This window comes from Mirounga leonina, unplaced genomic scaffold, assembly GCF_011800145.1.
Source record: "Mirounga leonina isolate KUSES-001 unplaced genomic scaffold, KU_Mleo_1.0 Mir_376, whole genome shotgun sequence".
NCBI classification, from domain to species: Eukaryota; Metazoa; Chordata; class Mammalia; order Carnivora; family Phocidae; genus Mirounga; species Mirounga leonina.
The window spans coordinates 10500312-10525508 of NW_023270718.1; the positions used below are offsets into that span (position 1 = coordinate 10500312).

At 48.3% G+C, this 25197-nt stretch overlaps 2 protein-coding genes across 2 annotated transcripts in view; both read left to right on the forward strand.

Annotated features, from left to right (window-relative positions):
- Positions 1–903: 903 nt before the first annotated feature.
- The window catches only part of LOC117997795 (zinc finger protein 548-like), a 29732-nt gene continuing 5438 nt past the window's right edge, over positions 904–25197 (forward strand). The window contains exons 1-3 of the mRNA XM_034986190.1: positions 904–1056; positions 19866–19986; positions 21748–21789. Of these exons, the coding sequence (XP_034842081.1) occupies positions 1010–1056; positions 19866–19986; positions 21748–21789 (210 nt within the window). The 5' untranslated portion in view covers positions 904–1009. The remainder of the gene's footprint in view (positions 1057–19865; positions 19987–21747; positions 21790–25197) is intronic.
- On the forward strand, positions 965–8276 carry LOC117997796 (zinc finger protein 547-like). The gene is given in 5 exon segments (XM_034986191.1): positions 965–1177; positions 2843–3095; positions 5019–5145; positions 6515–7795; positions 7798–8276. Coding segments are annotated over 4 exon segments (1893 nt in total). The 5' UTR covers positions 965–1177; positions 2843–3062; the 3' UTR covers positions 8250–8276.

Sequence of the window (25197 nt, forward strand, 5' to 3'; positions counted from 1 at the left end):
TAGGTTTCAGATTCTTAAAAGAAATGGAACATATTTCAGATATACAGTAATAAATATTATCTGAACAAAAGTATTGTTCTCCAGGTTGGAACACCATTACTGACCATACAGGCAGGAAAAATGTTTTCTGTGGGAATCAGAGGCGTATCCTCACCCTTTCTAACTACTTCAAGGCCTCCTTACACCCCTCCTTCAAGTTCCCCATCACAGCCCTGTCTGGAGGCCCTTCCTTTCTTTTTCCTCCTCCCCCTTCCCCTTCCCCTCTTCCCCTTCCCCTTCCTTTCCTTCCCCCCTCCCCCCTTTTTATTTTATCTTATCTTTATTTTATTTATCTATTTGGGGGCAGAGGGAGAGAATCTCAAGGCGACTCTGCGCGCTGAGCATGGATCCCGAGGCAAGGCTGGATCTCATGACCCTGAAATCAAGAGTCCCACACTTAACCGACTGAGCCACCCAGGCACCCCTGGAGACTTTTCTCACTGAAACTATTGAAGCCCATAAAGAGGACCCCAAAGGGTCAGTGTATACGTCTTTGGCAAGCAACAAGATAGCTGAGAGCTATGAGGGGACGGCGAGTAACATTGCTGTGTGCTGTGTCCCTGTCTATGTGCAGGCTTCTGGAAGTGTGCTGCGATGCACGGAATCTGAAACAACAGGTCTTTGAACCTTTCTGTGACTTGTTCTACGCTGCACTAGGAGGAAAGCTACCTATCGCCCCTTTAAGAACCAGCAAAGCCCCGCCCCCTTTAGAACCCGGAACTCCATTTCCCAGAGCTCCTCATAATTTGCGTGGCCTTTATCCTCTGTCAGGCACGACCTACGTTCTGAGTCTGCGCAGTAATGGCGCGGAAACTACATTACCCAGAAGGCCGTGCGGCGGCGGGGACCGCCCAGCCGGCCAGGCTTACCCGAGAGCGGTTTCCGTGCGTGCGCATCGCACGGGGGCGAACTTCCGGCAGCGTCCCTGCAGCGTCTGGTTCTCTTGTTCTCGGGACTGTTCTCTCCTTTAATGCGAACCAAAGTCCTGACTGAAGTACATGGAAAGCGCGGGGAGAGGCGTCGTTCCCGCCGCAGAGCCTGTGCGAGGCGACCTCTTCCCCGCCCGGGCGCCCGCCGCTCCGCGCACCGCTCTTCCCGCCGGTCGTTGGCGGAGGCCGCGCCGATGAAGCCGGCTGCGGTGGGTGCCGCGACCCCCGGGCCCTCAGCCGCCCGCCCCTCGCCCCGAGCGCTGCTTCCGGACGGAGGGGCGCCCGCGGGGCGGGAGCAGAGGGCGCCCCGGCGTGCGGTCCCGGCTCGGTCCGTGCGGTGGGGCGTGGCGGGGGCGGGGGGACCGGGACCCTTGTGTGTGCGGGGAACGGAGGGCGCGGTGGGGTGTCGCCTGCAGTGGCCACGCCGGCGTCCGCGGAAGGTCGCGAGCGGGCGGGGGGGGAGGGGCACGCGCAGAGTCGGGAGCTTAAGGTAAGGGGGAGCAGGACGGGGCCCCCCGGGGAGTTCTGGGAGGCTGGAGCAGGGCGGCGGCGGCAGAGGGGGTGCGAGGCGTCCCACGGCAGAGCCGCGTCGCACACGCGTGTGAGCAGACGCGGGGAGTGAAGGGCCCTGTTGAGGCTTCTTGGCCTGAACATCGGGAAGGGTGGGGGTGGGGTAGGCGAGCCCGCGGAGCGGGCATCGGGGAGACCGTGCGTTTGATTCTGGACGCGCTGATGCTGAGGTGTCTCAGCGGGGAGACGTGACGGGAGCGTGTGGAGGACGGGGGAGGGGGCTGGGCTGTCAGAGGCGAGGAGGGCGTGGCCTGAGGGCCAGATCGAGGAGGGAGTCTTAAGGTCGTTACTGCTGATGGGCTCCGCGGTGTCAGGAGGGCTGAGACTTTGAGTGTGTAGGGGATTCAGCATCCTCAATGCTCCTTCTGTAAAGGAGCGTACCTGACACGGAAGGTATCTGGCCTGTGTCTAGAAGAGAATGCCTGGATTTGTAAGCTTGCTGGCCTGGGTGGAGATGGACCTATAGACTCTCAGCCCTGCAGGTCAGCTGATCCTTAGAGACAGTCCCTGTGAGACAAAGGAATAGCCAGATTTGGGGAGCAGAGGGGTCCCAGATAGGGGCACTGTCTTCTCCTCCTCCACCTTGAGGACAAGAGGAGGGAAGGAGTGCTACAGTAAAGGGGTCCTGCAAGCGCCCTTCAGGGGATCATGTAGCAGGTAGGCTTGTTTGCTGAAAGGAAGAGTAGCTGAGCTGCCTGCTCAGACTCTCCCTACAATTCATTAAATTCAGGATGTATGAAACATTTATCGATTAAGACGTCAGGTAACCAGTAGTCCTCTAAATATGTACATATAGGTAGGCAACTAGAAATTAATTCATTCAACAAATTAAGCATGGCAGTACTTTATAAAATTGCAAGATTAATTTATCTGTGGTATTTGCTAACAGTAGAATGTTATGTATCACATCTTCTGAAAGTCTTAAAAAGCAGAAATAATGCACACCTACATTTTTAAAACCCTATCCCTTTATTTGCACTGACAACATACAGAATTGTTATGTTGGATAGTTATGGCTGCCAGGTAGTGTGTATTAATTGTGTTTAATACTGTTATCAGCTCTATGAGGTGGGGGCCATTGTTAACCCCATTTTCCAGGAAAGGAATTGAGGCTCAGGAGGTTCAGTCCTTCTGCAAAGTCACGCAGCAGATAAGAGCGGCACTGAAGTCAAAGGAGCTGAGAGCTTAGGTTATCAGGCTGAGATCTCTGTGCTCCAGGGCAGGGCAGGGGCGGTGGTGGTCCAGTTCAGTCTGTAGGATCCTACCATGGTTGCCCCTTTCTCATGGCCTCCCTCTTCCCACAGGTTCCCATGGCATTTGCAGAAATGCTTATGAACCCTGTTCAGGTGAATGGAGGATGTGACAGACCTTCATCCACCCCAGTTATCACCCTGATGGTTTTGCCATTCTCATATAAAGAATGATGGTGTCCTGAGATTGCTCACCTGGTCTTCTCCCTCCCTTGGGTCTAAAGTCCCTGTGGTTTCACCAAAGCCCAGGGTTTTGAACTGAGCCCTGGATTCTATGGAGCGTTTCCCATTTCTGGCAACTGATGGGGTAAGATGTGGAAGGGTGTCCTGGGCACGGGTTCCAGAATGTTCAAGTGGTGGGGGTGAGAGTGAGTTGGAATGTTCAGGGAACTGCAAGGCTCTTATATATGGTGGGAATATCGGCGGGGGGGAGTGTTGGGGGTCAGGGGCACACAGTTATCAGATCCACTATTACAACCTGAGGTCGTGGGCCTCTGATCTGAAGGAAGTAGGAGCTAGAGAAGTTTTGGAGCAGAGGAGCCAGGTGATCACATCCAGATTTTAACAGGCTATGTCTAGCTGCAGTGTAGGGGAGAGGCGGGAGTGAAGGTGGGAATAGTGACCTGGGAGGGAGCTCCTGTGACAGTGCAGGTGAGTCCTGGTGATGGCTGGCCAGGGGGTGGTGGCTGTGGAGGTAGAGAACTGGTGCCTTCTGGATGTGTTCTGCACGGAGTTGCCCACGTTTAGTGATGTGGTGAGTGAGGGTGCCAGGAGGTGTGAAGGAAAGGGGGTCAGGGACAGCCCCGAGGCTTTTGGCTTTTTCTGGAAGTTTGGATGTTCTGTCAATTGAGATGGGGAAGTCAGTAGTCAGAGGGCTTGCCAGAGGGAATTAGAAGTCAGGTTTTGTCACTGATGTCCAGATGTTCCAGAGACTCCCAAGTAGAGGTACCCAGTCGGCAGGTGGACACACAGATCTGGAGTTTAGGGGAGGCATTCAGGTTGCAGACAGCCACAACATAGTGGCCGGTATGTGGACTGAAGTGTCGCCGTGCCTCAGTTTTCAGAGGGGGCATCGCTAGGTTGTGGATGTGGGAAGGGGAAGAAGGAGGCTGAGATTTGAATCTCTTTTGGGAGCCTGGATGGTGGTAGTGGATGTCACAAAGGCAGATGAGAAAGCAGAGTCGCTGTGGGGGGGTTGTGCTTACGAGGAATAAAGGTGAGGAGTCTGAAAGGCTTCCAAGGGGTCAAGGATATGAGATAGGTGTCGAAGCATCTCCACGAAGGAAGTCAGATGTCAGTGAGCTCAGAGCAGGACACTTTATCTTTCTTTGGACTCATCAGTGTTTCATGGTGACTCTTGGTCAGACCTGTGTTGTTCCTTCAGGCTGGTAGGTCAGCTGAGGTTAAAATGGATCAGCCTGGGGCACTGCTAGGCCTGGGGTGGGGAGTTCAGTGTAGCTGGGCTTCGAATGTGGGTGAGGTTAACACAGCCTGTTTGTGACTGCTTGTAGGACACCGTGTGTGGCGGTGACGTCGCAGAGGACCAAGGGTCCGTGAGGTACTGACGTTAGGTTTGGGAGGGTGAGTGTGACACAGGCGGCAGGGCCAGGTGGGGAGAACCACAAAGGGACCCTGGTGGTCCGTGGTGCTAGGAAGCTTGGGTTTCTGGGGCACGATGGGGCCAAATAGGCTGGTGATTCCATTTGCAAAATACTACGTGGGTTCCACGTGCACAGTGGTGTGCTGGGAAGCCATGGAATTACCTGCAGAGCGGGCTGGTGGGTCTCAGGAACTGAGTTGCAGAAGTGGAGGGACCAGATCTGTAGAGGTTCAGATCAAGAACAATGTGCAGGCGAGGAGGAGTGTGAGTGTTTGACCCCAAGTCTTGGGATGGGGTGCTTATGGGAGAGAGAAGCTCAAGTTGTGTTGTCTGGGAGGCAAGATCTGGGGGACTCCGCATAATTTACTGGTGAGAGAGAGAGAGCCCCATTGCAGTGCCAGAGCCTAGGGGGCTTTTCTGCACCCTCCCCCACTTGTTTTCCCGAGTTCTGGACACAGTGATCAGTGGCAGTGACGAGAGACAGGCACCAGTGCCACCAGACCTTGTATCTCTTCCACATGGGGAAGTTGGGGTGGAGGGCAAGGAGGAGACGGAAGTGGGGGTGGGGGCCGTACTGAAGATCCTGGAGAGAGAAGCTGCACAATGGTTGAACTGTCCCCATTCTGGCAGGGGCTTTTGTTTTTTACAGACGTGGCCATACATTTCTCCCGGGAGGAGTGGGGGCTCCTTGATGAGGCTCAGAGACGCCTGTACCACGATGTAATGCTGGAGAACTTGGCACTTCTGTCATCACTAGGTAAGGCCCTCTCCCCTGCTGCAGTGTTGGGGGCTGGGCGCTGGTTTCCCCTTTCCCAGGGGGTAGCTCTGTCATTCCCACGCCCACCTCACGGTCACTACTTCCCTTCTGGTTTCCTAGCACACACTTACGGGAGCCAGGTCTGGGCCCAGTGCACTTCTGCTCCAAGTTTGTCTGAGAAATCCCAGTGGTCTTGCTTGCCGTTGGTCAGGTTATTCTGTCCAGCCCCTGTGCTCCGTGCCTTCTTCCTCCTTGCTGACATTTCTTGGGGCATGCCTGTGCCAGAAATTTCAGCCACGGCTGCAGTCTCTGTTTGTAGAGACCGCTGGTTCTGCAAGCCCCTTCTTTGAAGTTCTTTTGGTTTTAGAATGTGGGCTGTTGTGAGAGGGATCACTCTGGAGGCATGCTTCCCACTCCCTTTTCCTGTGTTTCACCTAGGTTGGCCCATTCCAGGTCCCATGTGAGTGCTCATCTTGAAGAAGTGGGAGGGGCCTGGGTGCCTGACAGCGTGGACATTACTCCATCAATGGCAACAGGAGATGGCCCTGGGGCTCGGGAGCTGGGAATGGGTCTGTTGTCAGAGCTGGGTTCACCATTGTATGACGCCAGGGACAGTGGTCATACCTCATTTCTACCTCTTCTTTCCTGTCATCATTTCTAATCTTGCATTCCCCGGCTCCCCCACCTTTGTGGCTTCCCTCTGTCATCCTTTCCCTTTTGCTCCCTTTGCAGTACACTTGACATATGATCTATCCTAAGGTATTGTAATGGTATATATTTTTTTAATATTTTATTTATTTATTTGACAGAGAGAGAGACAGCAAGAGCAGGAACACAAGCAGGGGGAGTGGGAGAGGGAGAAGCAGGCTTCCCACTGAGCAGGGAGCCTGATGCGGGGCTCAATCCCAGGACCCTGGGATGATGACCTGAGCCGAAGGCAGATGCCTAATGACTGAGCCACCCAGGCGCCCCTGTGATGGCGTATTTTTAAATAGTCTCTGAACACCAGCTGCTGTGTTGCAATCACACATTTATGCATCTGGACCCAGTCTTGCATCAGTGCTCACCGGTCACCAGCAGCTCTGGCCTTGTTGAAAGTCGTTTGCAGAGGAAGGAGTTGGGGAGCCCGCCTCTCCTCCCTGCACTTCCCCTTTCCTCGTGTCCTTCCCCAGAGTCAGGGCTCTTCCATCACGGGAGCATGCCAGGCTGAGCCCTGCACAGCAGTCCTTCCTCTCACTGTCTCGGGTCCCCCTCGCCCGTCAGCAGTCATGTGGCCTCGTCCGTGGGTGTGTCTGGCACACATTCCCAATGGGGCCGCCTCCTCCCAACGAAGTCAGCAGGCACTTCACCAGCATTTCTCTGCTTACAGGTTGCTGGCATGGAGCCCAGGATGAGGAGGCCCCTTCAGAGCAAGATGTTTCTGTAGGAGGGTCACAGGTTAGGACCCCAAAGCCAGGCCCATCCATCCAGAAGTCCCAGCCCTGTGAGACGTGTAGCTTGCTCTTGAAAGACCTTTTGCACTTGGCTGAGCATGATGGAACACACCCTGAGCGAGGCTTGCACACTTGTGGGGGAAAGCATTTCCAGCACCAAAAGCATCAAATTAGAGAGAAACTTTTCAGAAGTGATGAGGGGAGGCCTTCATTTGTGAAGAGCTGCAGAGGTCACATGACAGAGACGACCTTTACATGCAGGGAAGGTGGGAAGGACTGCCCAGCCAGCTCAGGCCTTCTCCAACCACAGGTTCCTCATGTTGTAGGAAAGCCACACTGGGACATGGCAGGTGGAGAGGCCTTTCAGAATGAACAGAATTATTATAAGTGCACCCAATGTGGGAAAACCTGCAGTCATAAACATATACTTGTTGACCATGAGAAAATCCACACTGGAGAAAAGCTTTATGAGTACAGGGAATGTGGGAAGGCCTTCCTTAGAAAGTCCCACCTCCATCAGCACCAGAAGGGCCATGATGAGAACCCAGAACGTGGAGGATTCTTTACACAGATACCTGGCCTCAGTGACCACCAGGGTATTCACACCAGGCCAAGGCCTTTTGAGTGCAACCAATGTGGGAAGGGTTTCCTTAGACTCTCCCAACTTGTTGGTCACCAGAAAATCCACACAGGAGAAAGACCTTATGGTTGTAGTGAATGTGGACATTTTTTTAGGAATCGCTCTACGCTCATTAGACATCAGAGAGTTCACACTGGCGAAAGGCCATATGAGTGCAGTGAATGTGGAAAAGCTTTCACCCGCAAACATAAACTTGTTGAGCATCAGAAAATCCACAGTGGTGAAAAGCCTTATGAGTGCAGTGAATGTGGGAAAGCCTTCAGCCGCAAAGACAAAGTTGTTGAACACCAGAAAATCCACACTGGAGAGAGGCCTTATAAGTGCAGTGAATGTGGAAAAGCTTTCAGCCGTAAACATAAACTTGTTGAGCACCAGAAAATCCACACTGGAGTAAGGGCTTATGAGTGCAGAGAATGTGGGAAATCCTTTATGGACAGCTCTTCACTCATTATTCATCAGAGAGTTCACACTGGAGAAAGGCCTTATGAGTGTGACAAATGTGGGAAATTCTTTAGGTACCGCTTCACGCTCATTAGACACCAGAGAACTCACACTGGAGAAAGGCCTGATGAGTGCAGCAATGTAGGAAATCCTTTAGTTGCAACTCCACATTCATTAGACGTCAGACAAATCACAGTAGAGAAAGGCCTTATTACTGCAGCAAATGTGGGAAGTTTTTGTGGTACAACTCCGGTCTCATTACACAACAGAGAGTTCACACTGATGTGGGAGTCCTTATGAGAACAGCGAGTATGGGGACATCTTTACTTACAACTCTGGCCTCGTTAAACACTGTCAAATTTGCAACAATAGAGAGATGCCTTATGAGTGCAGTGAATGTGGGAGAGTCTGTTGATTTATGTCATTTTACACTAATTTGCATTTTTTTAGTATTTATACTTGGAATCCTACAGTCTACTTTTGCATGGCTGCTTTTTATTCTGTTTTTACATAAATGGAATCCTAAAGTATATCCTTGCATAGCTATTTTGAGATTTATCCCTATTGTGTTCATTCCTTTTTATTGCTGAGTGGTATTCCATTGGGTGTATATATATATTTTTTTAAAGATTTTATTTATTTATTCATGAGAGACAGAGAGAGAGAGAGAGAGAGAGAGAGGCAGAGGGAGAAGCAGGCTCCCAAGGAGCAGGAAGCCCAATGCGGGACTCGATCCCAGGACCCTGAGATCATGATCTGAGCCACCCAGGCGCCCCCCATTGGGTGTATATTAACACAATGTGTTTACCTATTAATGGACATGTAGGTTGTTTCTAGTGTTGTTACCAGAACAACAACTATTATAAGTAAATACCTGAGAATAGAGTGTTGCTCATAGATGAATGTTTAACTTTTTAAGAATTGGCCAAATTGATTTCCAATGTGAATGTGCCACTTTATACTCCTACCAGCTGTATATAAGAGTTCCACTTGGAACACATCATTGTCAATAATAGGTATAGTCTGTCTTTTTTAAGTTAAAATAAGTGTGTCATAGTCTTATTTTAATATCTGCATTTCTGTAATAACTAGTGATATTGAGTATTTTTTATGTGCTAAGCAAGACTGTATTATATATAAACAACAAAAGGACTTAAGGGTAGACAGTGACTGAGCAAAGAGTAAAGTAAGAAAGTTTAAGCTAAGTCACTCAAATTTAAGTTCAGCTGCATATGAAGTGATTGCCAAAAAACTTTATGAACCGTCTGCCTTCTACACAAATGTCCACCAAGGCATTGTTCTAGAATTTTCTTACTTGACTACTTTTTTTTAGTGTCTTCAAGGTATGTTTTTGTAACATAAAATTTCTTTTTTTTTTTTTTAAGATTTATTTATTTATTTATTTGAGAGAGAGAATGAGAGACAGAGAGCATGAGAGGGAGGAGGGTCAGAGGGAGAAGCAGACTCCCTGCCGAGCAGGGAGCCCGATGCGGGACTCGATCCCGGGACTCCAGGATCATGACCTGAGCCGAAGGCAGTCACTTAACCAACTGAGCCACCCAGGCGCCCTGTAACATAAAATTTCTTAGAAACGTTTTAAATAGTTAATCATTTTAATAGTGATAAAAATAAATAATATAAAATTTGCTATTTTAATCACTTCTAAGTATTTGGTTCTGTTGCATATTAGAATTATCCAGAAAAACAGAACCAAACTAGTGTATGTCTGTCCATATATGTAGTATATAGAGAGATTTATTTTAAAGTATCGGGTGACACGATTATGTTGGCTTAGCAAGTCCAAATCTTCAGGGTAACTTGGCAGACTGGAGACTCAGGTAAGAAATCGCAGGGCAAGGGGCGCCTGGGTGGCTCAGTCATTAAGCGTCTGCCTTCGGCTCAGGTCATGATCCCAGGGTCCTGGGATCGAGCCCCGCATCGGGCTCCCTGCTCTGCGGGAAGCCTGCTTCTCCTTTTCCCACTCCCCCTGCTTGTGTTCCCTCTCTCACTGTGTCTCTCTCTGTCAAATAAATAAATAAAATCTTAAAAAAAAAAAAAAAAAGAATTGCAGGGCAAGCCCAAAGCAGTCAGCAGACAAAAATTCCTTCTAGTTTATGCAGGTTACTGCTTTTCTATTAATGCCTTTGAGTGGTTGAAGCCTACCCTCATTACGGAGGGTAATCTGCTTTACTCAAAGTCTACTGATTTAAATGTTAATTCAAAAAGCATTTGAAAGAAACATCCGGAATAATGTCTGACCAAATATCTGGATGCCATGGTCTAGCCTAGTAGACCCACAAAATCAACCATCACATGTATTATTAAGTACATCACCATCCATCTTCAGAACTTTTTCATCTTCCCCAACTGAACATATTTTTGTATCATTAAACACGTTCTTCCCAATTTCACTCCCCCCAACACCCAGAAACTACCATTCTACTTTGTATCTCTATTGTCTATGAATTTGACTACTCTAGAAACCTCATATAGGAGAAATCATGCGTTTGTCCTTTTGTGACTTACTTCATTTAGCACAATAGTTTCATCTTGGACATTTTTATTATGAATACATCACATAGAAAAAAAAGATCTTGAATTAAAGTTTATCACTTCATTTTTAAGAGCTATTTTTCTAGACTTACATCCACTGGTTTTGGATCAAAATTCATGGCTCAGTCCCATTTTCTAAAGTGATCTATTTTTTTCTTGTTGTCAGCTTGCAAGATTTTCTTTATTCTGTGATACTTTATTTTAATGTGACAGACTATAGAAATGATCCCTGAAAGTACAGTAGGTTATGGGTTATTCTTTTATAAGTATTTGTCTCACTAAATTTTCCTTATTCACAGATTCTGTGTTCATGTCCCTTATTTTTTTAAATGTTTTTAGATTTTTAAAGCATCCTGTGATCTGAACTTAGAGCATTTTAATTCATAGCTAGTTGTATCCATTATGTTATTCATCCCACCTACTCTATTTTTCACATATTTTGTATTTTATAGTTATTTTGAGTTGAAATCCTCATTACTTACATGACTCTGCTGTTGTCCTTTCCAGTTTTTAATAAAATTTATATGCATGCTTTATAACTTTTAATCAAACTATTTTAAATTTATACAGTAAAGTTTACAATGCTTTTACTTTTCAGGTACCTAAAATACTTGCTATGAGGTCATGGCCCACTAGGGGGTATCTGTCCAGCCATATGCTGAGGATGGGATTGAGTGTCGCCACGCACTGAAAATAAAACACTCAGACTTAATACTGAGCAGACATGCAGGACTGCCTCCAGAGGAGAAAAGCAGCTGCACAGGCTTAAACATGGTTTTTATTGAAAATCTTATCAGACATATTCATCAAAGAGCTTCAAAGCAGAGAAGGCTTAGAACAAAGGGGAGCTACTACTTTTAAACATTAACTACTAACTCATCCATAGGATATGTGCAGTTATTCAGAAAGTACGTATAGAAAAAAAGATTGGTTATAATTACCCCTGCCCTCCTGAGCCTTGTAAGGGTCATGAGAGCTTTGTCTCAAATACCATCGCGTGAGACGGGTTGAGGCAAAGCTGATGCTGAGGTTTCAGCAAATGCCTTGGACTCATGCCCAGAAGTCAAATCATATTTTCTTTCTTTTTTTTTTTTTTAAAGATTTTACTTATTTGACAGAGAGAGACACAGCGAGAGAGGGAACACAAGCAGGGGGCGTGGGAGAGGGAGAAGCAGGCTTCCCACCGAGCAGGGAGCCCGATGCGGACCTGATCCCAGGATTCCGGATCACGACCCGAGCCGAAGGCAGATGCTCAACGACTGAGCCACCCAAGCGCCCCTCAAATCATATTTTCTAAAAACTCCACAATTGAGTTCAGGCCTTAGTTTTTGCCCCTTGAGTACGGTTGAAGCTGGCAAGAAACTCCTCACAACCCAACACTGCTGGTAACAACACCCACTTCTATCTTCCACTTCCAGATAGAACTTTCTCTTTTTTTTCAATTTTTGAAAATTTTAATTCCAGTGTAGTTAACATACAGTGTGGTACTAGTTTTGGGTGTACAATACAGCATTTCAACAATTGAGGCAGAACTTTCTCTGAATATTTGGAGACTGATAAACATAAATGCAAAAATCCTCGAAGAAATGCTAGCAAACCACATTCAGCAGCACCTTAAAAGTTTTACACTATGATTAAATTGGATTTATCCCTGGGATACAAGGATGACTCAATTTATGCAAATGTAATACTCCACATTAACAAAGGATAAAAATCATATAATCTCAATAAATGCAGAAAGTATTTGACAAACTTCAACATCCTTTTATGATAAAAAGTTTGTAACAAATTAAGTAGAGGAATATACCTTAACATAATAAAAGGCATATACGAAAAGCACATAGCTAACATCATACTCAACGTTGAAAAGCCAAAATCTTTTCCTTTAAGATTATAAACAAGGGTGGGGCACCTGGGGGGCTCAGTTGGTTAAGCGGCTGCCTTCGGCTCAGGTCATGATCCTGGGGTCCTGGGATGGAGCCCCACGTCCGGCTCCCTGCTCAGCGGAGAGCCTGCTTCTCCCTCTCCCTCTGCCTGCCACTCTGCCTACTTGGGCTCTCTATCTCTCTGTCAAATAAATAAATAAAATCTTTAAAAATAAAAAAGATTATAGGGACACCTGGGTGGCTCAGTTGGTTAAGCAACTGCCTTTGGCTCAGGTCATGATCCTGGAGTCCCCGGATCGAGTCCCACATCGGGCTCCCTGCTCGGCAGGGAGTCTGCTTCTCCCTCTGACCCTCCCCCCCTCTCATGCTCTCTCTCTCTCTCAAACAAATAAATAAAAAATAAATAAATAAAATAAAAAAGATTATAAACAGGGGTGCCCACTCTCTCCACTTTTATTCAACATAGTACTGGAAGTCCTAGCCAGAGCAGTTGGGTGAGAAAAAGAATTGAAAAGCATCCAAAATGGAAAGGAAGAAATAATGTCTCTGTCTGCAGATGAACTGATCTTATCTGTAGAAAACTTGAAAGGCTGGGGCGCCTGGGTGGCTCAGTTGTTAAATGTCTGCCTTTAGCTCGGGTCCTGATCCCGGGGTCCTGGGATCGAGCCCCGCATCGGGCTCCCTCCTCAGCGGGAGGCCTGCTTCTCCCTCTCCCTCTCCCACTCCCCCTGCTTGTGTTCCTGCTCTCACTATCTCTCTCTGTCAAATAAATAAATAAAATCTTTTAAAAAAGGAAAAAAAACTTGAAAGGCTGTACCAAAACAAACTGTAAAAACTAGTAAGTGAATTCAGTAAAGTTTCAGAATACAAAATCAACATACAAAAATCAGTTTTGCATTTCTACACACTAACAAATTATCTGGAAAAGACATTAATAAAACAATCTGACAATAGTAACAAAAAGAATAAAATACTTAAGAATAAATGTAACCAAGGAAGTGAGAGATCCGAACACTGAAAGCTATAAAACATTGATGAGAAAAATCAAAGACACAAATAAATGGGAAGATATCTCATGTTCATTGGTCGGAAGAATTAATAATGTTAAAATGTCCGTTCTACCCAAGGTAATCTACAGATTGAATGCAATCCCTATCAAAATTACAATGACACTTTTCACAGAAATAGGAAAAAAATCTAAAATTTATATGGAACTACAAGAGACACTGAATAGCTCAATCTGGAGCAAGGAGAACAAAGCTGGAGGCATCAAACTTCCTGTCTTCAAACTACACTACAAAGTTACATTAATGAAACCAATATGGTACTGGCATCAAAACAGACACATAGACGAACGGAAGAGAGGAGAGAGCCCAGAAATAAACCTGCACATACAAAGTCAACTAATTTTTGACAAAGGAATCAGGAATATACAATGGGGGAAAGGATGGCCTCTTTAATAAATGGTGTTGGAAAAACTGGATCTCCCCATGCAAAAGAATTAAATTGGACCCATATCTTGCACCATACACGAAATCAACTAAAGATGAATTAAAAGACTTAGGGCGCCTGGGTGGCTCAGTTGGTTAAGCGACTGCCTTCGGCTCAGGTCATGATCCTGGGATCCGGGGATGGAGTCCCACATCGGGCTCCCTGCTCGGCGGGGAGTCTGCTTCTCCCTCTGACCCTCCTCCCTCTCATGCTCTCTGTCTCTCATTCTCTCTCTCTCAAATAAATAAATAAAATCTTTAAAAAAAAATTAAAAGACTTAAAGACCTGAAACAGTAAAGCTAGAAGAAAACAAAGGGAAAGCTCCCTGACGTTGGTATTGGAAATAATTTTTAATTAATAGCAAAGCACAGGAAATAAAAATAAACAAGTGGGACTACATCAAACTAAAAAGTTTCTGCACAGCAAAGGAAACAACAAAATGAAAAGGCAAGGAGGTTATGCTATCTACTTTTCGTGTGTATTGAATAGCAAATACCAAAATGCATATGTCAATTTGTGGTGAGTTTTCTGAAGAGTTGGCATTAGATGATAAAACTTCCTTTCAAATGTATTTGTGTGGTATGCAATTGTTCACTCAATATTGAAAATGATGAGTAGTCAAGTTCACAGTTCTCTCAGGAGTTTTCCCAGGTGTAGTCTAAAACCAGCTCCTGTATGCAGAGGATGGGGAGAGACCAAAGAGAGAGGCCAATCCAGACTGGTAGGTGCTGTTTTAATAAGCAAAGGGAACTTACGTACGAGGCTTGTCTTGGGTAGCTGCAAGACGAATGGATCCCTGCACCGCTTGCCAAATCTTATAAGTTTATAAAGAGGCCTTACTTGGGTTCAGTCACATACACTGTGCAGGTGTTCTCAACACCACATCATGATCTCAAGGCTGTGTCCTTGGAGCAGTCTCTGGGAGTGAGAAAGACAAGCAGGACCCACATTCCAAGGACGGAGGGCGGGGGGGTGAGGAGCCTCGGAGTGCCTGGGGTCTAGCTCACAGGTCAACTGGCAGTCACATCTTTTTGGTGACGTTTTCCAACAGATATAAACCAATATATACTAACAGTTAAACTTGAGAAATGTAGGATTTCCTTTAATAGCAAAGAAAATGATTAACATTTTATGTTACCTAACTGAAACTTTATGCCTCTTGATTAGTAACTTCTCATTTCCCCCTCCCTCCAGCTCCTGATCACCATTCCAGTCTGATTTTATGAACTTGACTATTTTAGATTCCTCATCATCTAAGTGGAATCATGCAGTACTTGTCTTTATACTGTGTCTGGCTTATTTCACTTGGCATCATCTCCTCAGGGTCTATCGCGTTGACATGTATTGTAAAATTTCCTTTTTATTTTATTTTTTTAAAGATTTTATTTATTTATTTGACAGAGACATAGCGAGAGAGGGAACACAAGCAGGGGGAGTGGGAGAGGGAGAAGCAGGGAGCCCGATGCGGGGCTTGATCCCAGGACTCTGGGATCATGACCTGAGCCAAAGGCAGCCACTTAACGACTGAGCCACCCAGGCGCCCCTAAAATTTCCTTTTTAAAGATTGAATATTTTGTTATTTGTATATATCATGTTTTCATCATCCATTCATCTGTTGATGGGCACTTAGTTTGTTTCCACATCTTAGCTATCACGAATAGTGCTGCAGTGAACATGGAACTGCTAGTATCTCTTCTAGGTCCTTTTGGGTGTATACCTGGAAATGGGATTACTGGATCATATGGTAGTTCTAGTTTTACTTTTTGTGAGGAATGTCCATGTTATGCTCCATAGCAGCTCTACCATTTTGCATTCCCACCAACGGTGTGAAAGGGTTCCAGTTTCTCACATCATTGGCAAGACTTGTGTTTTGCTTTTTTGGTAATAGTTGTCCTGTCGGGTGTGAGGTGATATCTCATTGCGGTTTTGATTTGCATTCCCCTGATGATTAGGGATGATGAGCATTTTCTCATATACCTGTTGGCCATTTGTATGTCTTTGAGGAAATTTCTGTTCTTTGGGTGTTGAGTTTGATAAGTTTTTTTTTTTTTAAGATTTTATTTATTTATTTGTCAGCACACAAGCGGGGGAGTGGCAGGCAGAGGGAGAAGCAGGCTGCCTGCCGAGCAAGGAGCCCGATGCAGTGCTCAATCCCAGGACCCTGGAATCATGACCTGAGCCAAAAGCAGACATTTAACTGACTGAGCCACCCAGGCATCCCAAGTTTGATAAGTTCTTTATAGATTCTGGATATTAGCCCTTCATCTGATATGTCATTTGCAACTATCTTCTCCCATTCTGTCAGTTGTCTTTGGTTTTGTGACTGTTTCCTTTGCTGTGCCAAAGCTTTTTATCTTGATGAAGTCCCAGTAGTTCATTCTTGCCTTTGTTTCCCTTGCCTTTGGAGACGTGTCTAACAAGAGGTTGCTGTGACCAAGGTCAAAGAGGTTGCTACTTGTGTTCTCCTCTAGGATTTTGATGGATTCCTGTCTCACAATTAGGTCTTTCATCCAATTTGAGTCTATTTTGGGGGTATGGTGTAAGGATATGGTCCAGTTTCATTCTTCTGCGTGCGGCTGTCCAATGAAGAGACTGTCTTTTTTTCATTGGATATTCTTTCCTGCTTTGTCAAAGATTAGTTGACCATAGAGTTGAGGGTCCATTTCTGGGCTCTCTATTCTGTTCCATTGATCTATGTGTCTGTTTTTGTGCCCGTACCATACTGTCTTGATGATGACAGCTTTGTAATAGAGCTGGAAGTCCGGAATTGTGATGCTGCCAGCTTTGCTTTTCTTTTTCAACATTCCTGGGGCTATGCGGGGTCTTTTCTGGTTCCATACAAATTCTAGGATTATTTGTTCTCTCTCTGTGAAAAAAGTTGATGGTATTTTGATAGGAATTGAACTGAATGTATAGATTGCTCTAGGTAGCATAGACATCTTAACAATATTTGTTCTTCCAATCCATGAGCATGGAACATTTTTCCATTTCTTTGTGTCTTCCTCAATTTCCTTCATGAGTGTTGTATAGTTTTCTGAGTGCAGATCCTTTGCCTCTTTGGTTAGATTCATTCCTAGGTATCTTATGGTTTTGGGTGCAATTGTAAATGGGATCGACTCCTTAATTTTTCTTTCTTCTATCTCATTGTTAGTGTATAGGAATGCAACTGATTTCTGTGCATTGATTTTCTATCCTGCCACTTTGCTGAATTCCCGTATGAGTTCTAGCAATTTGGGGGTATAGTCTCTTGGGTTTTCCACATAGAGTATCATGTCATCTGCATGACTTTTCTGTAACATACTGTAAAAAGCTGTGATTCGGATACTTATGGTGTCCTGACAAAGTCAATGTAGGAATCAGGACCAAATCATTAAACACAGGACATGTCCTTGAATTGTGACAGAGTCTTGATTTATAAAGGTGACTGAGTGCAACATGGAGGGGTCAATGCCATTGAAAGGAAAGTTGCGCTACTCAACAGTTTCCTGTGTTATGACAGGTAAATTAACATTTGCTAAGTATAGCACGGGGTGCTGGATGGTGGGTCAGGTTGTGGTTCAGTGACAGACCATAAGAGAAATTGAAAAAGAGAAGTTTACACTCACAGGTCCTGGAGGAATTACATGGCACACTTCCAGGGTCCACACAGGGACATCAAGGCAGAGTGCAGGCAGAAAGAAAGGCATGACCTGGGGTACATGCCTTTACTAGGGTCCATGGGTTTAGTGTTTCCAGGTTTCCCAGTTAAGCCCAGATTTGTCAAATTTTTTTTTTTTTTAACGTAGGCTTCACAGTGGGCGTGGAGCTCAACACGGAGTTTGAACTCATGACCCTGAGATCAAGACCTGAGCTGAAATCAAGAGGCAGAGGCTTAACTGACCGAGTCACCCAGGTGTTCAGTTAAAACCAAAAAGAGCTGGGTTTTGGTAAGCTCCAAGAAGGTCTTATCTAAGGGTGAACATAAGGCATACAGGTGCTGGGAGGCTAGGGATGGTTAATTACAAGGGTCTTCGGAAGTCCTATCAGGAACTTTTATTTGCTTGTGGCTCTTTGGGCTGTCATGTAGGGCATGTGCTTCCATGAGGGGGTGAATGTCAGTGTCCCTGCAGGCGGCTTGGCCAAACAAAATGGATGCTGAGACAGTGACACCATGAAGTAACTTAGCTAAATTCTCAACACCCTGGAAATAAGAGACAGGGCACACCATGGAGGGCCCCATGAAACCATGTGACATGCAGGAAGGAGGGGGCGGGAGGAGGAACTGAGAGTATGCCTTTAAGACTAAAGTGCCTTATTGGGCAGGAAGTAAAAACAGATTAGGGTTTGTTCTTGTGTTTATAATAGCAGTTTTGCAAGTCTGTGAAGCTGACTTGCAAGAGAGAAGTATACATCTTTGACTACTAGTTTGGCCTTCAGATAAATGAATGCTAAATAAACAACTACAGAAAACACAGAACAATCCTGATTACAGAGAGCAGCTGGCAACCCTATCCCCAGTGTGTCCTGTGCACCCACCATTGTGCCTGAAATCCAGTAGGTATGCACCGTACGTTTCTAAGATCAGTAAATACCACAGCACAGATGGTTGTTCATTTTCACCTCTGAGGTAACTCTTTAAAAATATCGTCTCTATCCCTTCCAAGCAGTTAATAGCCACATTGTCAAGTATAAAAAAGAATCTTATTTTGGAGCAAAAAACCTGATTGTGGCCAAGATTCATGCACAGCCACAGGCTTGGCTTCATCCTCTTGCTTTTCAGATCTCACTGTCTCTCAAACTTCACTGAGATCTTAACTTTTCTTAATTTTTTTTTTTTAAAGATTTTATTTATTCATTTGCAGGAGAACATGAGCAGGGGGAGGGGCAGAGGGAGAAGTGGACGCCCCGCTGAGCAAGGAACCCGATGTGGGCCTCAATCCCAGGACCCTGGGATCATGACCTGAGCCGAAGGCAGACGCTTAACTGACTGAGCCACCCAGGCGCCCCATGTGTTTAGTTTTGCGTGTGTGTGTGTGGTTTTTTAAAATGTATTACAGGTATGTTTCCCTAGAAGTATTTCTGCTAATCTGTCTAAATAACTGACCTGACTCTTAATTTTGGCTCAAGTCTTGATGTCAGGGTCCTGCAGTCAAGCCCCACATCAGGCTCCATATTCAGCACGGAGTCGGCTTGTCCCTCTCTCTGCTCCTCCCCCTGCTCTCTCTCGCTAAAATAAATAAATACATCTTTAAAATATAAAAATATAAATAACTGATCACTTCAGTAATTTCCACTTCACAAGTGTTTTTCTCAGGTAGTTTCTACCCCCTGTGGTGACACTGTTGCTAGAATTTCAGTGAACTGATAAATCTCTTCCCAGCAAGGAAATGAGAGAGCGGATTCCTCCCCTTTGCCTGAAGAACAGGATGCTCCCTTTTTACTGGTGCCCCAACTATGAGAGGAGCACACACCATCCTGGCGGGAGATGGATGTGTGGAGTCACTGTTCCTTTCGGGTAGATACCAGATTCTTACAGGAACCGACAAACACCTCAGCTATGGAGCAGTAGTAGTTGAAGAAATGCTACTCACCGTTCAAACACAACCCTGACTGAGCAGGCGGCAGAGATGTTCTTCTGGGAATCCGAGGCACAGCTTCACCCTTTCTGCCTACTTCGGTGCCCCATCATTCCTCCCCCATGTCCCCCCCACGGCTCCGTCCGAAGCCTTTGCTTTCTCGTCCTCGTTAGAACGGACTCCAGATTCGGTCTGTACTTGAAAAGCGACAAGGTCGTGGACGGCTACGAGTGGACGTGCTGCCGTGATGTGGGTGTCCCTTCGGCTGTGTAGCCTCTGGGAACTTCCCGAGCTCCTCAGCATATGAAGTAACAGGTCCCTGGCCATTCTGTGACCTCCCGGACTGCGCTGCAAGAAACCTGGACCGATCCCCTTTAAGAGCAGGCGAGACCCCGCCCCACCGTTGGAGCCGCGGAACTCCACTTCCGGAGCGCCTGACGGAGCCTCTAGGCTCTCGTCCGCCGCAGAGGGGGGCGGGCCTTCGTCTGGGGAGGGGAGGGCGGCGGCAGCTACGAAACCCATAGGTCTGCGGGGCGCGGCGGCGGCGGCCCCTGAGCCAATGAAGCCGTGAGGGCGGGGCGCTTGCGTGCGTGCGCATCGTGAGGGGCGGGACATCCGGCGAGCCTTCGCGTCCGTTCGCTCGCTCTCGGGTTCGGGGTTTCGAGGCTTCCGAGGCGTTTGGCGGGTGCGGAGGTGACAGGGCGGGAGAGCGCGGGGGGAGGCGTCGTTCCCGCCGCAGAGCCTGTGCGAGGCGACCTCTTCCCCGCCCGGGCGCCCGCCGCTCCGCGCACCGCTCTTCCCGCCGGTCGTTGGCGGAGGCCGCGCCGATGAAGCCGGCTGCGGTGGGTGCCGCGACCCCCGGGCCCTCAGCCGCCCGCCCCTCGCCCCGAGCGCTGCTTCCGGACGGAGGGGCGCCCGCGGGGCGGGAGCAGAGGGCGCCCCGGCGTGCGGTCCCGGCTCGGTCCGTGCGGTGGGGCGTGGCGGGGGCGGGGGGACCGGGACCCTTGTGTGTGCGGGGAACGGAGGGCGCGGTGGGGTGTCGCCTGCAGTGGCCACGCCGGCGTCCGCGGAAGGTCGCGAGCGGGCGGGGGGGAGGGGCACGCGCAGAGTCGGGAGCTTAAGGTAAGGGGGAGCAGGACGGGGCCCCCCGGGGAGTTCTGGGAGGCTGGAGCAGGGCGGCGGCGGCAGAGGGGGTGCGAGGCGTCCCACGGCAGAGCCGCGTCGCACACGCGTGTGAGCAGACGCGGGGAGTGAAGGGCCCTGTTGAGGCTTCTTGGCCTGAACATCGGGAAGGGTGGGGGTGGGGTAGGCGAGCCCGCGGAGCGGGCATCGGGGAGACCGTGCGTTTGATTCTGGACGCGCTGATGCTGAGGTGTCTCAGCGGGGAGACGTGACGGGAGCGTGTGGAGGACGGGGGAGGGGGCTGGGCTGTCAGAGGCGAGGAGGGCGTGGCCTGAGGGCCAGATCGAGGAGGGAGTCTTCAGATGATTTTAGATGGTGAGGGAGGCAAGGGCTGAAGAGTTCCGGGTGGGCAGGGTCTGGGAAGCAGGTGTCGGCATCCCTGATGCTTCCTTCAAAAGAGGTTTGCTGTAGGAGAGATCTTTCGCCTGTGTCTTTGGGAAGGGAGATGGTGGTGGGGTGAGGAGTTTCCCTTCGTGCAGCCGGTGTCATGTGCTGGTGTTGACTCTCCACTTGCCGCTCAGCTCAGGGCCACGCCCAGTGGGGCAAGGGAAAGGTCAGCCAGGCTGATGCAGCCTCAGGGTCCCAGACAGGGGACTGCTTCCTCACCCCCACCCCTCAGGGCGAGAGGGCGAGCTGCTGTCCAGCTGAGGGCCTCCAACAAGCTCTCTTTTGGGGGTTATGTAACAGGCAGGTCTTGTTGCTGTATGGACTAGGAGCTTGTCTGCCTGCTCAGCCTTTTCCTACAACTCCTTAAGAATGTATAAAAAAGTTATTGACTTAAGTACTCAATCAATATCCTTTTAAATATGTACACCGAGGTAGACAATTAGAAATGAACCTATTCAGCAAGTTAAATTTTTGCAAACACTTCATGATTGATCTGACATTAATTTGCCTGTTTGTTTACAGTGTGAAGTTTTATGTATAGTATCTTATGAAATCTTAGAAAGCGGTAAAAATAAAGACCTCAAATTTCAAAACCCTACTACTTCATTTGCACTGAAAATATATACAAAACTGTTGATCCTATGGACAGTAACAGTTGTTACCCAGTTGATAAGAGGCAGCACTGTTTTTGTTTTTTTTTTTAAGATTTTATTTATTTATTTGAGACAGAGAGAATGAGAGAGAGAGCACATGAGAGGGGGGAGGGTCAGAGGGGAGAAGCAGACCCCCAGCTGAGCAGGGAGCCCGATGTGGGACTCGATCCCAGGACTCCAGGATCATGACCTGAGCCGAAGGCAGTCGCTTAACCAACTGAGCCACCCAGGCGCCCCGGCAGCACTGTTTTCTGGAGGAGCTGAACTTACACCACCAGGCTGAGATCACTTTGCTCCAGGACAGGGCAGGGGTGGTGGTCCAGCTCAGTTCATAAGATCCTTCCATGGTACCCATTTCTCATGGTCTCCTTCTTACCATAGGGTCCCACGGAGGTGGCAGAAATGCTTATGGACCCGGTGCAGGTGAGTGGAGGATGTCCCACTTTTCAACCATCCCGGTTGTCACCCAGGTGTTTTTTGGCACCCCAGTATATATATACCCTCAGGGAGTGGTAGTGTCCTGAAACTTCTCTTATCCTTCTCACTCTCTTAAGTGTGAAGACCATGGGCTTTCCCCAGGCCCAGGATCCTATATTTAGATTATATGTACAGCAGTTCCCATTTCTAACTACTGATGCAAGAGTGGCAGGGAATCCTGGCCACAGGATTCAGGATGTTCACATGCTTGGAGTTGAGACTTAGCTGGGATGTTCAGGAAACTGCACGTCTCTTTTTTTTTTTTTTTTTTTTAAGATTTTTATTTATTTATTTGAGAGAGAGAACGAGATAGAGAGAGAGCATGAGAGGGGGGAGGGTCAGAGAGAGAAGCAGACTCCCTGCCGAGCAGGGAGCCCGATGTGGGACTCGACCCCGGGACTCCAGGATCATGACCTGAGCCGAAGGCAGTCGCTTAACCAACTGAGCCACCCAGGCGCCCTGCATGTCTCTTTTATAGCTGGTGAGAATGGGGAGCCAGCTTGGGGTTGGGTAGGGGTGCACAGGTATCAGACCTTGAGTGACAGCCTGGGGCTCTGGACCTCTAATCTGAGGTTGGTGGGAGGTAGGGAAGGTTTGAAACAAGGGGAAGGTGCTATGACTGAGATTTTAACAGGTTCCCTTTGGCTACGGAGTGGGAGACAGACGGCGGTGTAAGTGAAATGCTTGCCACAGTCCAGGGGAGTGTTGTCGCGGTGGCTACACAGGAGCGGTGGTTGTGGAAGCAGAGGAGGCACTGGTTTCCGGATGTGTTTTCAGCTAGAGCTGCTCATATTTCAGGATGTGGAGGCTCAGGGAGATGAGGAGGTGGGATAGAGGGAAAAGTTGGGGATGCCCCCAGGTTTTTGGCCTTGTTAGGAAGGATGGATGCTTGAACTAAAACGGAGGAAGTCAGTGGTATGAGGAATTTGCAGGTGGAATATGAAGAGTCAGTTTTTGTCTATGTCATAAATGCCCCAGAGATTCCCAGGAGAAGTGTCAAGTAGGCACTTTTTTTTTTTTTAAAGATTTTATTTATTTATTTATTTGAGAGAGAGCGAGTACGAGCTGGGAGTGGGGGGGCGCAGAGGGAGAGGGAGAAGCAGACTCCCCACTGAGCAGGGAGCCCAACGTGGGGCTCCATCCTGGGACCCTGGGATCATAACCTGAGCTGAAGGCAGACGCTTAACCGACTGAGTCACCCGGGCGCCCCTCAAGTAGGCACTTGAACACAGAGTCCTGGAGTTCGGGGATAGGTTGAAGTTGGAGACAGCCACAGCGTGCTGGCTGGGGTGTGGGCTAGGATGAAGCTAGGGATCAGATTTAGGAGGCAGCATTTCGAGGTTATGGTGGCGATGCCATTAGAGGAGCAGGAATGGGAATGAAGGGCCTGAGTATTGGGTTTGTTTGTTTTTAAAAGATTGATTTATTTTAGAGAGAGAGAGCACGTGAGTGGTGGGAAGGGCAGAGGGAGAGAGAGAATCCCAAACAGACTCCCCACTGAGTGCAGAGCCCAACGTGGAGATCGATCCCATGACCCATGAGATCGTGACCTGAGGTGAAACCCAGAGTCAGATGCTTAACTGACTGAAGCCACCCAGGCTCCCTGAGTACTGGGTTTCTTTTCTTTTTTTTTTTTCTTTTACAGATTTTATTTATTTATTTGAGAGAAAGAGAATGAGAGACAGAGAGCATGAGAGGGAGGAGGGTCAGAGGGAGAAGCAGACTCCCTGCCAAGCAGGGAGCCCGATGCGGGACTCGATCCCGGGACTCCAGGATCATGACCTTAGCCGAAGGCAGCTGCTTAACCAACTGAGCCACCCAGGCGCCCCTGAGTACTGGGTTTCTTCATCGGGCACCTGGGTGGTGGTGGGGGGCATCACAAAGGTGAGGAAGCCGAGTGTTTGTGTTTGTGTGTGTGTGCGAGAGAGAGAAACACGGGGAGAGAGAAAGAGAGACGGGGGGTTTAGGAGTGAGAAAGTCTTCTGAGACTGGAGTGCACATGAGATAGATGTTGAGGGGGAAACTGGTCAGCCTGAAGCATTGCTAGACCTCAGGTGGAGTGGGCATATGGGTGGAGAGCTCAGTGTTCCTGGGCTTCAAATGAGGAGAAAGGAAGGTTCTGACTGCTTATGGGACAGTTGGTGCGATACGGGAGGGAGAAAGGGCCGTGTGTGTGACGTCCTCACGTAGGCAGGTGGCTGAGGATGAAGCAAGAAGCTGGGCCTTCAGGGCGCCTGGGTGGCTCAGTTGGTTAAGCGACTGCCTTTGGCTCGGGTAATGATCCTGGAGTCCCAGGATCGAGTCCCGCATCGGGCTCCCTGCTCAGCGGGGGGTCTGCTTCTCCCTCTCCCGCTCCCCGCTCTTGTGCTCTCTCAAATAAAAAAAAGAAGCCGGGCCTTCAAAGCAGGGCTTGGGGCTGGACCTGGCGCTAGGGGCCTTTGGACTTGTGGTGTTCAGGGGCAGGGCCAGGGCTGAATTGGATCCTCGATGTATTTGCCTGTTAGGACGTGAAGGAAATGCCAGTGGTGTGGGCTGGGGGTGTTTGTGGAAGAGTCAGAGTTGTGAGGGGCGTGAGTCCGACGACCAATATGCAGGTGAGCTGGAGTGTGAGTGGTTGGCTCTGGGTGCTTAAGGGAGAGAGACAAGTCTGAGTTTGACTTGAGGGTCTGAGTCTTACCTCTCAGACAAGACCTGGGGAACTGGCTGGCTGGAGGGAGGGAGAGCCCTGCATTGCCAGGCCCACAACCTAGATGATGTTCTTCTGCTCCTTCACTACTCATGTCTTATGCTGTGTTCTGGACACAGTGACCGATGGGAATGAGGCGAGAGCAGGCCGCGGTGCCACCAGCCACTGGTGACTCTTCCACATTGGGAAGTCAGGGAGGAGGACGAGCAGGGATGGATGTGTGCAGGAAGGACCGAAGGGCCTGGTGAGAGAAGTGTATCAGATACTTGCACCCACAGGATTTTAATTTATGGAGATGGGTGAGTGATGACATGGAGAGACCAACAACACTAAAAGAAGGTTTTTATTCTGTTTCTCGACGGGTGGGAGCACACCGTGTGACAGGAAGCACCAGTTTGGGTTAGGAGACATAAACGCCAGCAGAGGGACGCCTTAGGTCAGAGGCTTTTTGGAACTTTCTGGGAGAAATGCCGGAAGGGTACGGTGACAAGCTTACTGATGGCTATTTTCTATAAATTTCGTGTACCTTTTCTATAATTTTCAGGGTAGAAGGGGTGTCCCTGGTTGTCTGGTACCTGGCCCTCGTTGATCTAGGACAGGGGAAGTGTTGACTTGGTGTGTGAGTTAGTGAAGGAGGTGGTTCAGTGTGGGCCTCGGATTGCGAGGGA